The 16241-nt window shown below is 42.5% G+C and overlaps 2 protein-coding genes across 5 annotated transcripts in view; both read right to left on the bottom strand.

The window, feature by feature from the left end:
- Positions 1-16241, bottom strand: part of MAP2K5 (mitogen-activated protein kinase kinase 5) — a 123122-nt gene that overhangs the window by 20009 nt on the left and 86872 nt on the right. For all 4 annotated transcript variants that reach the window (XM_051628955.1, XM_051628956.1, XM_051628957.1 and 1 more), the window contains 3 exons: positions 15788-15814; positions 15443-15475; positions 2085-2146 (listed from right to left, as the gene is read on the bottom strand). In XM_051628955.1, coding sequence (XP_051484915.1) covers positions 2085-2146; positions 15443-15475; positions 15788-15814 — 122 coding nt within the window. The remainder of the gene's footprint in view (positions 1-2084; positions 2147-15442; positions 15476-15787; positions 15815-16241) is intronic.
- Positions 8221-16241, bottom strand: part of IQCH (IQ motif containing H) — a 174342-nt gene continuing 166321 nt past the window's right edge. The window contains exon 22 of the transcript XR_007890496.1: positions 8221-8248. The gene's annotated coding sequence lies outside the window, so the exon portion shown is untranslated. The remainder of the gene's footprint in view (positions 8249-16241) is intronic.

Raw genomic sequence — 16241 nt, 5'->3', positions numbered from 1 at the left:
TCATGGAAAGCCTGTCAGCTCCAAAGGCACAGGAAGCTGATTTCTCATTTTGCTGGGGATAATTACAGAGCTCGACACAAAGTATTATACAAAACAGGTGGGAAATTTAACTCTAACACTAAACAGCTTCAGGAGAACGCACAATACCCTGGGGTTTCTACCTCAATTTTTTCACATTTATTTCCATTACCCTGCAGGGTGATAGTTCATTACACAGCATTAACCTGTTTATAAGATCATGTTTCTCATCCAAACAGTCCTAGTTTTCCCTGCAACAGGTGCAATTAGCTACTGAAGGCTGTGCTTAGCTGCATGAAGGCACACAGTTCTGTGGCACAGAGGTGACCATCAGGAGCTGCCTACTGACTAATTGGATTACATCCAAACAGGCAGCGTTTATGGCGTAATTGGCATGAAGTCATAAAGTCTGAGAGGTCGTTCACTTGACATCTCTAATACTTATTAGGAATTGATTGCTTAAATACCATATAATTCCTTTTTTAAGCAGTCATGTCTGCCACTGAACAGCGCAGCCAATATAACATTGTATCTAAAATACTAGATGATCTGTGCTGTAAAGTGGAGGGATTAAGGATACAATTTACCTTCCCTACAAAGACCTACAAGCACCCCACACAAGGCAGGAGCCAGCAAGCAAGGCAAGTGTCTGACCAGGAGTTGGGTGGTAGCAGTTCTAATCTGACAGCCCCAAGTAGCTGCGTCCTCAGGGAAAACAAGGCTATTAACCACCATCAGTTAGGCTTCACTTTGACATCTGTGGAAATTTTAACACAGGTTATCCCTCCTCCCTCTGCCTCAATGAGGATTTTTGTTTTTTTAAAAACAAAACAAAACAGTCTGTCACCAATTTTTTTTTGGCCAGGAGGAGAAGCGTGGCCCCTCAGGTCCCTGTGCTGCAGAACCTCCAGCTACGGCTGCTCCCTGTAAACTGACACTGCTGAAAACACAGGCCTATGTTACACAAACCTTAATTATTTAGTGACTTTAATTAACCGATAATCAGACTGCTTTTTCTGTCTGTATTATTTGCTACATACCATGTCAGCCCTGAGACGGACCTTCTCTTCTGTGTTACGTCTCCAAAATTCAATGCACTTGAGATGCCAGTGGCTGCAGTGGCCCTGGCATGAAGCTGCAAGGGCTGCAAAGCCCGTCCTCGAGCTGCGTGTGGGGCCAAGGGCTTCAAACCCTGTGTTATTGCTGAGGCTGCATCCCTGAAGCAGGATTCCCCCACAGCCACGGGGCTGCAGCACACACTGGGATAGCTCCAGTGGAGCATCCAGCCCTGGAAGGGATGCTTTTCCTCATATGTATTTGTCCAAAATTCAAGCTTGTGCCTTGTGCCATATACTCATTATTACCACCAACCCCCCGACTTTTTTTTTTTTTTGAGGGGACAAAAGACATTTAAAATGAAAAATTCCCTTCACTTTGTTTCTTTCGGGTAGCTTATCCTCATGATTTTTAGTCTCTAATCACTCCAGAACTATATTCTTTATTCAACAAATTCCTCCTCTCCCCAATTCTCCTTTAATTTAAGAGGTTTTCAATGAACTATTCGGTTTAAGGGGGAGACAATACACCCAGCGGTGTGTTTGAAAATACGACTCTCAGTAAAAATTACTTACTGAAAAGCCAAAGAATTAATCAAGGCTGCTTGCTTTTCTAAATACTAAGGCAATTTTTTATAAGTAATATTTTAAAAAATGTCTGAAGAATGACACTGCACACAGGAGTCTTTGTGGCCTCTTCACCCCCCAGCTCAATTCCGAGGAGTCTCAGCGCACGAGACTGAACCCCCGTTCAGGGCAGGTTTATTAAAACAGGAGGAAAAAAAAACCCAACAAACTGCCCTTGTAAGTACTTTTACGACCCTTTGTGTAAATAACGTTTACATAATTTAAACAGTTTGCTTAGCTTTGCTGCCCCATCTGCCCAAGGCCCCCAAGTCCCTCTTCTCTCGGAAAGGATGCAAGGCAAGCCATAAGGTCTCGCCGAGCGGCAGAGTTAATGGCATGTATCATTTACATCCAGGGCATGGCATGTTTGCAAACTGAGCTTACCATTGAGTGATGAAGTGTACAAATGGCTCAGAGAACTCCCCGGCTGGAAGGACGGGTGATTCCTGGGATTGGATTGAAACAAGGAGCAGAGTCAGAAGGTAATTTCTTTTTTTTTTTTTTTTAAATATACCAGCGACAACGAAACCAAACCAAAAAAGGAAATAAAACCTAAGGAAGTGATAAAGCCCCCTTTTCACACAGAGAGTTTGAGGGAGAAAGGTACAAATTCTTCTGAGGATGTGTTATAAAACACTGAATTTCAACTAATGAGTATTACACAATGGGTAAAAACATGTGGAAAGACACTGAGGGGAGGTGAAAAAAGGACAATGATAGCCACAGGGTAAAAAGGAAGGTAGGGAAAGTGTAAATGAGAAATTAATGATTATTTAAGTAACACACAAATGGTCTTGTAATTAACAAAGAGCTGTGAAATTATTCTTGTGTTGACCTTTGTTTCTCTCACTGCATTTGCTATTTATTGACACTCATGTTTATTTACACTTATTCATTTTAGAGGCTGTGCTCATATGCTGTCTGTTCTAGATTTAAAAGGCAAAAAGAATTTTTAAGAGGAAAAAAAAAATGCAGAGTTTACCAGCCTAGTGGTAGAAAACAACCACTCAGTGTTTGTAAAAGAAAAAAATAAAAGGAAAGAGCACAAGGTAAAAAAACCCCAAACACCAAAAAAAACCACAACAGGGAACAAACAACATCACCATTTGCAAGGAAGGGCTTTACGAATTTAGGAGTTTTTCCAAGAATGACAGAGAGCTCCACTGTGTTTATAGTGTAACAGCTCAGGATGTAATGAAATTACACTGCAGAGTACTTTAACAGTGTCATCTCATTAGACCTAGAGTTGGAACAAGAGAGCCACATAAAACAGGCAGCTGCAAATGACTCCATTCTCATCTATTCTCATTTGCTATTAAAAATACCTTTCGGCGGCTTTTTTCCTCCCTGACATCCCTACACAAAGTACCCTGCAAAGTATGATACATGCACCTATTTAAATTAACAAAGGAATGACTTATTTTAATCTCACTGTGCTTTGGAGTGCTTTGGCCATTTGGATGAGCAATATATCATTACATACAACCTTCCAGCGCTGCAGGCAAGAAACTCAGAGCGTGCAGCATTTGGTGGGAGCCAAACAATTTCTCTAGCACACAACTGTGTCAAATGCATGCATGTATTCATTATTGGGAAGGCGAGGAAATAGCTTTGATGTAGTGGAAAAAAGAAGATGATAAAAGCACCTCTGCAATGTGTGTGCCATTATCAATGGTGGCAGATAGACACAACTGCAGAGCCTCCTATGTGATTAGTAAATATACATATAATTGCTGTGGCCAATTATCAGAAAAATGAGATCGGTAATTACAAGACAGAAAATTAACTAGAAGTCTTATTAAGGCTTTGTTTCCAATTCAAACAATTGGAAACCGCTGGAAAATACAATTAAATCAAAAGTAACTGAAGAGTAAAAGGAGAAGCCAAAATTGCTTTACAATTTTCAAAGACTTCTATTAAATACAAGGGCTGTTTGATATAACATGCCCAAATTCTCTTTGAACTTAGGCCCGGGTGAGGGAGAGGTTATTGCTTCTAAACTTATAAATGACATCAATATAGGAAGGTTTCTGCCGGAGAGTGGAAGGAACACAAGGAAATAAGCAGCACAATTAAACTTTCTCCACTTCAAAGCACCGCACACAAAAATTATCCATATTAATACAGAAAATGCAGAGCAAAATGTCAGGCTTGCTTCTAGAGAGCAGAGCCCAGCTGCTTGTCTCTCCCCCCAGCCGTCTCTCCTGTCCAGCAGAGCCTTCCTGGACTTCCACAGTCCTGCTCTTCCAGGTGGGACAGACTCAAAGCAGAGCGGATCAGAAATACTCTGGGCACAGATGATCATTTTGGAAACCTGAGAGAGAAGCCCTGGGAGCCCATTCCCTGGGGAACTGGCCCAGCCACCTACCCCCCCTGTTTATTTTTAGACAAGAGCCAGCCTGGAGCTCGTTCCCGCTGCCAGCTCGGATGGGGGGTACAGGGAGCAGGATGGGCACACGGCACTTCACACTCATTTGGAAGGTGATAATTTCTGCAATCACAAAGAGATGATGGGCCCATCATGGAGTGAAACAGCATCATGGGAGGGCAGGAGAAGCTGATGAGCTGCTCTGAAGCCACCAGCGTTCCCCTTGGGCTTTCCCAAGCCAAGCATCAGGGGCCATGCAGGCAAGGGAAGAGGTTGCTCCAAGGTATGAACCTTGACCACACACAGCTCCTGCACAAGAGACAAGATCCTCCCTCTTAAGTAACATTTACTTTCACCTAGATGCAAGTAAACAAATGTGCTTTTTCTGGCACATGTTTCTGTACAATGCAGGTACCTCAGCCCCCTCCAGATCTGCTCCCTTCTGCCACGGACCTGGCTGGTTTGCTCTTGGGAGCTCAGAAGAGATTGTGTGTTTGGGGGGCTGGGTGGAGATGAACACCAACTAGATCTCAGTATGAAAACTAGACACTTTAATACAGACTTCTCAAGAATTTTAGACGCCCCACACATGCCTGACAAACTGCAAGCCTTTGGGGAGAGTGCATCGATCTCTAGGAAATACTTGCTGGGAAATGAGGGCAAACAGAACAGTGCAGATCAAAATTTTAATTTCCGTCCTGTGCATATGAGCCAGTTGTCACTTTCCAGCATAGGAAAGGTAGGAAACAGGGAAGTACAGCCCCTCAACTGCTTCCAAAGGCGAACACAGAAAAGCTGCCCCAAAATGCTGCATTTTATTGTAGTTAGAAAGAGAAACCATCAATTCAGTGGTGGTATCTACCCAGGGAAACCAAGGACTGAAACATTTCAATCTCTGCTATTTTTCTATTCAAAACCACTTGAATAGTAAGGTGAGAGTATCTTGAACTTGACTAGTTTCTAACCAGAGGAAGCGTTGCTACTGCTGCCCGTGACTTGAGCAATCATGACTTTGTGGTTATCAGCTAGAAAACAAAAAATTCCCAAACCACACAAAATAAATACATCCTATATTGTATCCTGATGTTCCCTGGACTTTGGCTGACACTCAAAGGAATGGGAATATGAGGAAATAAAGCAAAGCTACACGTGTCTCCAGAAAACCTACACTGTGTGATGCACTACGGTCACACCTGATGCACTCACAGGGAAAGGTGCAGCTGCACTCCAATGCTTGCTTTTTTTACCCACCTACACACTGAAATCATCCTATAAAGGCAAAAAAAGTTGATAGACAAGGTTTCAAAGGAGTGAGATAGAGCTATGCTCATTTTAAGTAAGAAAACGGTTGTTCTGTTTTCACTAAATACCAGATCTTTTAACCAACATAACAACGACCCACATATTGGGGATGCTGCTAAAATGACAGTAAAGACACAGTTATTCCCAAGACTGGCTCTTGCCCTAAGCATCCAAGCAACATTTCCATAACCAGGATCTGCTGCAGAAGAAAAGATCAGCCTCTGGTTCCTCAAAACCAGCCAAACTGTGCACACACAAACATTGAGTATGGGGAAGGGCAACAGGAAAAGAAGTTTGAGTGATGTCTTTGCCTTGTGAATAATGAACAGTTCAAGAAGGTCAACCCATTACAACTGAAACCGTTTAATTATTAATTATGCACAATCTATGAGCAAAAGGACAAGTTCAGAATGTTTAATGTGTGGTAACTCCAACTGGACCCTCTCTTGGCATGTTGTTATTAGCACTTGTCAGCAAGGTGCTCAGGCATAAAGAAAAAAGCACGGCAGCAGAAAATCAGAGCTAGCAGGAGGAGGGAGAGCTTGAAACTTCAAACATGGCTCCTAATATTTAATTTATAGAGTGCCAAGGCTCTGGGATAAACCTTATTGACTTCCACGGAGTTAGGGGAACTGACATTATCTAAATGAAGACCCGAGAAGAAAAATACTGAGACAACCCCTCCAAAAGCACTCTCTTCTCAAGGCAGTGATAACACTTCTAGCTGTATCTTGTTTATTTTTTTTATATAGGTCTGAAGAAAGGAAGAATGAGCCACCTAATAGCATGTCCAGAAGTACAACCAATCCTTTGTAACCTATGCAATAAGAGCTTGAATTACAGGTCTGAGCATTATCCTCACCTACTTCTCAAACCTATTATTCAAAAAGTCTCCTGATCTGCTTGCTCCCACTAAGCAAAGCAGAGCACAGATGCTACTGAGGCTCAGCAAACACATAATGTGCACAAACCCACAAATCAATATGGACAAGGCACCCTCCCCTTTTTTCTGCCCAGCTTGGAGGTTTGCCTGGACAAATTGAAGAAGCAAATTCAACAGATACAGCTCTGAGTTGCTAATTTTCTTCGGAAACACTCTGATGTCAATGAAATTTTGGGGCAGCTCGTGACTGGCAATATCCTTACACCAAAAGCATCCCAAGCTTTCCACCCCTTCAGAGGTCTTGCCCCAACAGACAATTTCTTGAATGGCATATTTTCTCCGAACAACAGAAGGTCAGATTTATCACATCCTTTCTGAAGAAAGAGAAAGCCCACAACCTCCCTGTAACAGGAAAATCAGCAAATAACAGCTTTCAAACCAAAACCTACAAGGTGATGGCAAAGCCCCAACTATGTGTTAAGATCAAACCCGTGTCCCTCCTGCTTCCTACTTCAGGGACCAGCCTGAGAGGCAGAGGTTTTACTTCCCTCTTCTCATCTGCTAACTCCAGCTCTTTGAAGGGTTAAATTTTCCCGTTCCCCACAGCTCCTGCTGTTTTGCAACAGCTCTCCTCAGTGTGAAGGCTTGTGCAGAAGGAAATGCCATGGTCCTATGGCTCTATGGCCACAAGAGGGAAGTTAGCAGAACCCAGCAAACCAAACTCCAGTTCCTCTCTCCTCTGGGTTTCCCCAGCACACCCTGTCTTGGAAATTATCATCTCCTCTGGGCAGATACTCCTATTCCTCAACTCGTCCATTGGTGCTGAAATGGCAGTATTTAATAAATAATGTGTGTGCTTTACAAAGCATTTTTGGCTTATCACTTCAGCCTAAAAAATCTCTCGGATTAAAGAATTTTTATGCACTCCAGCCTCGCTTTTCCTAAAGCTTTCAAAGCACACACCTCTTTTTATATAGTAGCTGTATTTTCCTTTGTGGCCATTTTTTTTAAAAATTATTTTTTCAGACAAACTTAAGCTTTAGATGCACCAGAAATGCTGCCAGGTGCAATTACATACAGTAAATGCACTGTGGCTGCTGAGCTGTTTCAAAGGAGACCAGCAAATGACAATATTGTTCAGATTTACTTCTCCAAGGACAACTTTCTTTTACAGCATTCCTAAAAAAAACCACAACAAACCACCAGCTAAAATCCCCACAAACATTCTTGACTTTCCAGCCAATCAACTTCAAAGGCCTCACACAAACCTAATGGCAGGTGATTTCCTACGAGTAAGAAGTTTGCAGAAGACAGGGATGTCTGGAGGTGGCTCAGTGGCTCAGACTTGAAAGCACTTCTGGATTGTCCCCGTTAAGACTCCCACCCCCAGCAGGAAGGTGAAAGATGATTACATCTCTGCACCAGGTCAGTTCTTGCTCTTTTCTTAGTAGCAGATGCCAAATGTGACAAATGATACGTGGGGGCATTTTGGTGTGAAGTTTTGTCTGCTGGGATCGGAGTGTCAGCAGTAAACTCATTTATTTCCAGATCTCTAGCTGGACAGGAACCAAGGTCGAAAGGCCAGTGTTTTATCCACCAAAACACTCAGCCTACCTTTAACACCTCAAACCACCTGAGAACCAGCTCTTCTCCCAGCACTGCCACCTGCTCCCCAAATTCTTGAGAGTACCACGTACATGTCACCTCCCTTCGTACTGAGCACACGGAGATGGTGCTTGTTAAATAACTGGATTTATCACTGGATTGCTATACTAATTATTAAATAATTATTAATAATTCATTATTATTTATTAAATTTAGGGGCCCAGGTTTCCCAGGGAAGCTGTGGATGCCCCCTCCTTGGAAATGTTCAAGGCCAGGTTGGATGGGGCTTGGACCAACCTGATCATAGAATGGTGAAGGCTGCAAGGGACCTTAAAGACCACCAGGTTCCAACCTCCTTGCTTCCAACCTCCCTGCTATGAGCAGGGACACCTCCCACCAGACCAGGCTGCACAACCCTCATCCAGCCTGCCCTTGAACACCTCCAGGGAGGGGGCATCCACAGCCTCCCTGGGCAACCTATTCCAGCACCTTACTACCCTCATGGTGAAGAATTTCTTCCTGATGTCTAACCTAAATCTCCCCTCTTTCAGTTTAAAACCATCACCCCTTGTCCTATCACTGCCCTCTCTGGTGAAAAGCCCCTCCAGCTTTCCTGGAGCCCCTTCAGGCACTGGAAGGTGCTCTCAGCTCTCCCTGGAGCCTTCTCTTCTCCAGGCAGAACACCCCCAGCTCTCTCAGCCTGTCTCCAGAGCAGAGCTGCTCCAGCCCTTTGATCTAGTGGGAGGTGTCCCTGCCCATGCAGGGAGGTTGAAACTAGATGATTTCTAAGGTCCCTTCCAACCTAAACCATTCTATGATTCTATGAAATAGCCAGTAGATACTTGGGGCTGTTCAGGTGTCACTTCCACAGCACTGGCTATTTTTCAGATCCCAGAATTGGGAAAGAAGCAGAAGAGTGTAATTAACATCAGAGATAATCCAGAGTGTACGACATGACTCTTTCTACCTCTCACCAAGCTCTGTGGCTGTTGGTGTGGCTCTCTGAAGGGCCTTGCACAGGTAGCTGGGAAAACAGGTTAATCCTTTAACCATAACTGTAATTGCTTTCTCTCTAAAACAAACATAAGAATTTTTTTCTCTCATTGCTGGTCTCTTGTCGATCATAAGCCAGCAGAGCACAGCAGTGTTTTGGGGAGACACACACATTTCAAATAGCTAAGGCACAGCAGCATAAAATGCAGCCTCTACCTGTTCACACCAAAGGGACTCAATTGAAAAACTAAAACCATTTATTGTTCCCTTTTTCCTCTGTACACTCCCAATGCATTTTTATTGCTTTTTCATAAAACACTGCTGCAAATAATCAAGCATGACCATTGACATCCACAAGATTGAGTTTTAGGAACCATTAAATGAGCTTGCCCTCTTGGGAAGGCTCTTGCTCAGGTTGGTCTAAAGGTAATTATTCAGCAATTCCTACCTGTGGTTTTACCTTGTTCCCATAGAAGTCTCTGAATCACACACGCTAGTAAGGTCACAGTTTCTGTCTCGACAGAAGTACACCCCAAACCAACTTAACCACCAGTCAAATGATGGTGGGTTTGTGTACACATGTGCACACACGTGTGTCTAACCCAACACCATCTTTTTATTGCATGGAAATCTTCAAAACTCCAGAAATGTTCCAGGTTACATAGAGCTGTTCATACGTTTAGATCAATCCCAGAGAATCCAAAAAGACATTTCTTGAGGGGAAAAAAAAAAAAAAAAAAGGAAGTCTTGCTTCATTTTGAGCCTTTGGAGTTTTCTACTTCACTTCTAGAAATAGCAAAATGTAGCTCTGAAGTACAAGGTTAAGAAATTGGGCATTTGAGAGGCAACGGCCTCCAGTGTGTTACTTGATCAAGCTGAACATCCTGTGAATTTTTAAGGCTAAATAGAGGGATATATTGAACCAGGTGAAAAAAAAAAAAGGGCATAGAAACAACTATATAGGATACACATATTAAGCGCAAGTTGTTTTTTCCATGGGAAAATTTGAAAATGTATTGACACTGAAATGCTTCACAGCTCAGCATTAACACTCTGCTAGCACTGACTGATGCTGCCACGTTTCTAGAGTACTCATTTAAAAAGAAAAAAAGAGAGGTCTTTGATTTGTGGAGTTTGGAAAGTCCTTGAGCTAGATTAAACTGCAGTCTTGTGAGACCGAGTAGCTCTGTGGGGGCACTTAACTGAAATGCTGAAGAAACCCATGGAAAGCTTCTCACTAACTCATGAAGCTATCAGGGTAAGGATTCACGAGTACAACTAATTAATTTTTCTTCTAAATTTCTGCCTGACTCGTCAAAATTAGCAGGTTCTTCAATGCTGCCTTCTTTTTGTAAACAACAGGATTTACTCTGGGACGTCTTCGCTCCTCCAGCTTCTAATGTAATTGGAATAACACAATAATTTACTAAAACTGATGGGCAAAAATACAGTGCTTTTTTTCCCTAATCTAATACCATTTAAAAAAAAAAAAAGCCAAACCCAACAGCTAAGTCACTATTGCACTGAGACAGGCAACAGAAACTGCTAAACCAAAATTAATTTATTTCAGGTTATGAAAAAGAAAGGCTTAGAAACTGGAGCTGATGCTTAACTACAGAGCTTGTGACCACAACTGCTCCAGTACAGAGAAACCTGGTTTACAGCAACCACCCAGGGGGCTGGCAATAATTGCTTTCCTAGAAGGGATACTCTAACTAAATAAAGGTCAAACAAAATAGCCCTGGAGAGCTTAAAAGAAAATTTAAAGGAGGTCCTTAAGTCAGGAGGACTGGCTCCTGGATGCATTCCACAGCACATGTTTTGCCTACCCAAACTTCTGAGGCAGCAGAGCAGGTTCCTCTAAAGGCAAGAAGGATGGGATGGAAAGGATGGGAAGCTGACATGCTGAAAACCAGGAGCTGTCAGCTTTGGCCTTCTGGGATCTTCATCTACAAGGTGCAATCACCTTGGCGTTTTGTTAAATGCTGATCTGTCTAGCAAGCAGGAAAAATGACATTTTTGTAGGTTTTAGAAAGACTGCATCTGGAGTACAGCTGAGAAATTAACTAAACTGTAATTTCCTACATAATATATTTTGACATCAAGATAACAGGGAAATAAGTAACTACAGGTTGGAAGACTGTTGAAAACAATGTCACTTCCCAACAGACTGCAAGGAATGCAAAAATATACTGTGATCAAAGCTCTGATGTTCCTTCACCCCACATTTTGCTGCACAGCCCAGTTACCCATTGCTTACCAAGCTGAAAATTCAGAGCATCCTCGTTTATCTTTTAAACTGGGAGTTTTCTAAGGCATTAAAAGGAAAATGCACCATTATAATCAAGGCTCTGGTCCCCACAACCTCTGCTCAGAAGTGGAACTTGATTTACTGAGTGACTCTTGCAGGCATCAGCAAAGAAACACCTAACTGGACTATGTAGGTTGTCTGGGAGGTCGCTGGAGATTTGGAGGCTGAGCAGGGAACAGTTAAAATTCTTTGTCAGCTAAAAAAACCCCAACCCTAATGGGAGGCATTCTGAGACCTCGAGCAGCAAGAGAGGCGAAAAAGCATTCTCATTTGGCTTGCCCTCTTTGGGTTTCAGAGTCAACCCATCAAGCAAAAACAGGCAGCCTGCAATTCTCTGATGCATCATCCTGGGGGTCTGCAATACTAATGGTGTTAGTGTTTGTATTGTTGTTTGAATTTCTAAGTTCTCATCTGGAACAGAGTCTGATGACATCTTTTTTTCTTCTTCAATGCATCCAGAGTTTTGGAAGTAGAATCCCCTTGCTGCCCAGATCACACTGCAAATTCTTTAGCTACATGCTCATGAACCACAGGGCCACATCTAGGACCTCGTCCAAGCCAGGCAATGTCTCCTGCTTCCAGCAGGACTCCATTCTCCTTCATGTTGGAGTGTTTCTGGAAAGACTGCAGGCACAGCAAGCGATGCATGTCCTTCCCAACAGGGATTCATCTGCGCTGCTCACTGCTCTCCATACAACATTTTGGTGAGTTGGAGACAAGCTAAGTTGAGTGCTAGAATATTAAATTACTCTCAGCTCTCCAATAACAGCAGACTGCCTTTATTGCTGGCTGTGGTGCAGGATGAACTGCATTAACAACTAGCCTAGCCTCATCTTTGGACCAGAAGCAGGAGTCTTCTCATGGTGGGAGATGCTGCCACGATCAGGTCTGTTGCTGAAACCAAAACAGATCTCACTGTAAGTTACCATGTGCTAAAAGAATAAAGGTCCTGGCAGGCATGTATCCTGTCCTAGGCACACAATGCTCCTCGCTAAGTTTGCCATGAAAAAAATAACCCCAGAACCAACGCTACTAAAAGCCCAATAAGATAATTTAACAAAAAATGTCAGGCGGAGCTGACTGTGATTTGAGAAGAATTGTGCCTGACATTTGCTGGTGAAATTATCCTGCTTCTCAAATCACTCATTCATTCTGCAGAATTTCTGCAAATAAAGTTAAGCCCCAGAAAATTAACAAAGGGACTTTTCAAACTGCTATAGTGACCTGCTATGTCTCATATATTTCACTAAGAGTTTAAAAACAGCTCAAAAAATCTCACTACTGCAGAACATCTAAAAACTCTCCTGGAAAGTTTAGATCCCACCTTACAGAGTTTGAGAAAAGTCCAGGTACTCCAGAAGCAACCTCTAAACTAGTTCAGTCATCAAGAAATCCTATGAATTGAAGTTGATTCAGAATGAACAGAACATTAGCTCTTGGCTTCCTGCTGTCTTTTGGTAGAACAGTTGTACAAAAACCCAGGCTACCAATAAAACAAGCAACTAAAGAATTAAGATTTCAATGTTGCTTCAGTTTCACCTGCTTTAAAGACTTGTAGGTTCTCCCTGTTTTTAGCTGGCTCCAGGGATAAAGCCTGGGGTAAGCACACTGGATGCAAAGACCCAATTTCAAGAAACACTCACTTCTACAGAGCTCTTTAATCCCATTTTTAGAGGTCAAAAGTCCAAACCACTCTCTGTCACACAAAAAATCCGTATTAAGAGACTTGAGGAAAAAAGACCCAGAGTTTTCAACTGCAACAACATCAGTCAATTATTTCTATGCCATGAAGCCTCACAGGGATCATGGATCCTTGAGGCAGCTGATCCCACCCTTGCAGATCTGTCCCTCCCATGTCCTAGGACATGATGCCTCATCCAGAAGCTGGGGCATCACAGGAGCCTGTACACTCTCTGTTTGGAGGAAGTAATGAGCTACAGATCGTCACTCCTTGCTGTTATTAAGGTGGGTGGGGAATTCAGCACCAGTACCAAGGGGTTCCTCTGGGGATTGTCTGCATGGTGCAGCTGCAGGAGGGGGGCTCTGTTCCTCCTTCCCGTGAGGTTTAGCATCTCCTGACAGCCAAGGGGAAAATTTGCCCCAAAATAATCAGTCTTACAATACTAAGCATTTCTAATCTTTAATGCTCATGGCAGCAACAACAGCTCTACAGTCCCAGCCAGTAAAGAGACAAGGCCCTTTCACGTCAGCCAAAAAAGTGGGTCCCTCTGCTATTCCCCGGGAGATACATCTTACAAAAGACAAAGAGAGGAGGAAAAAATAAATAGTCATAAGTTAAACACCTTTTGCTTTGAGGGCTCTGAACACAGGACAGGTGTGAGGATCTGTTAAAGTCACACCACCCATCAGCTAGAACCGAATAACCCTTAATACAAATGTCCTTCAAGATACCATCATGCCAAGAGTTTGCACTTCCAGGTGTGGCAGCCACTATCTACACACTATATATCTTATTAAATGACCCCCTAACAATACAAGTGTACTGAGCAAATAACACTACAGAGCCAATCCATTCCCCTCTTCCCTCCAGGCTCTGGACTTCATGGCACACAGCTTCCATTTAGACATCAGGTGGGTTGCAAAACAAAGTGAGCTGCATGTAAAGAACTTTCAGCAGAACTATCTCTGCTCTGGAACCTCGAGCATGAACATGCCCACGAGCACAGAGCACTTGAACCCACCAGCTCAGGAGAATGATGGCTCTCTGGCATACTGCACAACGTAAAATAAACCGAGTAAATATCAAAATGCTGATGTTAAACTTAGCTTGACACTTAGATGTTTACAGGCTCCACAAAGTCTGTTGGTTAAAGATTTTGTGAGATGACTGGAACAATTCTAATCTTAAGGAAAAGATGTGAAAGCTGCAAGAGGCTCTATCATAACGTGCAGCTCGTTAGGTGTTTTAGAATAGTCAGTTTAGATTTAGGCACTTTAAAGTAAGCCCATTTAGAAGTAATACATCTAGCAGTAGCAAAACACAAGCAAAAATAAGAGCATCTTTAACTGACCTTTCTTAGGATAGAGACTGGCCTTTTGCTGATGGTGCTTTAGAATTTCCATGCCTCAATCAAAGATGAGGTAACAGAAAGAACAATGGATGAAAAAGAGGAAAGGAGCAGAACTGCCTAAACACCTCCCAAAGAACCAGACCAGCATAAAGAGCCAGCACCACTGCAGGACTGGGAGAACTCCTTTACACAGAGGATACCTGTTCATTTCCATTTAAATGCATCCCTCAAGGCCCAAATGTCACTTTTAAGAAGCAGTTCAGCCAAGACATTAAGTCATTCTCTAATAAAAGGACAAAAGTGTCCACAGCAGCAAGTGCAGCGGGTTTGGCAGTTCCTACCAGGAGCAGTTTCAGATGGAAACACAACCTGGATGGAGCACTGGGGCATCCCCCCTGGCCATGAGCTTACCTCAAGCTCCACAAACATGTTAGATAGGACAGGCTGGAAGAAGCTGAACAATTTGAATGGACACATTAACACCCAGTGACTCCAACCTGATGAGCCAGCAATGATGTTCTGCTAGAGGTTGAGGCAAGTCTTTAAAAGTTACAGCTCTTTTTTTTCTTGTTCAGACTTCCCAGTCATCATAATCATCTTATTGAACATTAAAACCAAAGCAAAACTGTCAGGAGTCTGCTCTCAGCTCCTGCCCTACTGTCAGAAGTTGGGAGCCCCTCTTACACCTCCGTTTGGGAAGGGAGACAGGAGCTACAAAGAAGCATTTCAATCCAGAAACCTGACGTTAGCCACTGAAATTCAGTCTGCTCTGCACACCTGGACCTCCTGCTTTTTATTTCATCCTTCTGATTCAATAAAAATGATCAGATGACATTCAGGTGCTTCCCTGCTCAGCCTTCAGTTTCCACTCCTTTCCAAAACACGCTTTTGCCTCTCTAAAACCACACTAAAGATGCTAGGGAGTGTGCTGCCACTTGGATGTCTCTGTTCCAACTCACCTGGCAAATTCCCAGGATCAATTCACCTGCCCAGGTTGTGGCTTTGGGAGCTCAGCAGCTGGAAGGAACAGCCCTGGGGACAATGGAGTCTTTCAAAGACTCAATATTCAGAGTAGAAAACCAGCACAAAGTGGGACAAGGCCAGTTGATGTTCGGCAGCTCCGAACTGCAGAAGGCAACTCGTGCTTGGAGGATGTTGGGCATTGTGCTTCATTAGGAAACAAAATATAAGCTTTCCACTCCATTAGGAATGACTTTAGGAGTGAAAGCACATAAGACGACGACTCACCTCATCAACAATGCACTGCAATAACTGGAGAGGCTGCAATGGGAAGAAGAGAGGGGAAAAAGTATTAGCCTATATGCAATATCTTTACAGTGGAGTGGAAAGAAAAAATCATTAATGCAATAAAATATAGCAAGATTAATCAACAGCAGCAAACTCTTATAAAAACATTGATGCTCAGGATGTTCTATTATTTCTAATGGTACCTAATCTAATACAGGCAGTTAAAGGTTTGCATTTTCTTCAAAATGCAATTTGCTAAGTTTAAAACAAGGCATTCAAGCATGCAGGGGAAGCAGCCATCAGGAAAAAGAAAAGTGAATTTTTTTCTGAACTCATAAAGCTTACCATTAAAGATCCCTGGTTTTTCTGAATCTGAAAAAAGGCAATATGTAATTAGCATGTCATAATCAAAATGACTCACTTGGACACATTATGATCACTGAGAGAAAATTATTGCATCGCTGGTGGCAATTTGTGGGCATGTGTTAACACAATTTACATAATGAAAATACACAAATGTTAATAGCTCGCTTCTCATTTATAGGCGAAAGTCAGCAGAATGTTAATTTCACACAACACTTTTTAGTACCCTCCAGGTTGTATTAGAATAGGAAGAAAAACCATAATCCATTTCAAAAGGCTGTTTACGATTCAGATATAAATAATGTTTTATATTGCTAGATTGTGAACACTGGGCTTAATGTTGCAATCATTGCTAATGTTATGAAGCTCACTCTTTTTAAATTAAAAACCGATTTATTTAAAATTGAAATTAAATCATAGTCAGAAATTAGAATTT

Source organism: Apus apus, chromosome 10, assembly GCF_020740795.1.
Source record: "Apus apus isolate bApuApu2 chromosome 10, bApuApu2.pri.cur, whole genome shotgun sequence".
NCBI lineage: Eukaryota > Metazoa > Chordata > Aves > Apodiformes > Apodidae > Apus > Apus apus.
Note: the sequence above shows the minus strand (reverse complement) of the source record. Positions and strands in the feature narration are given on the sequence as shown.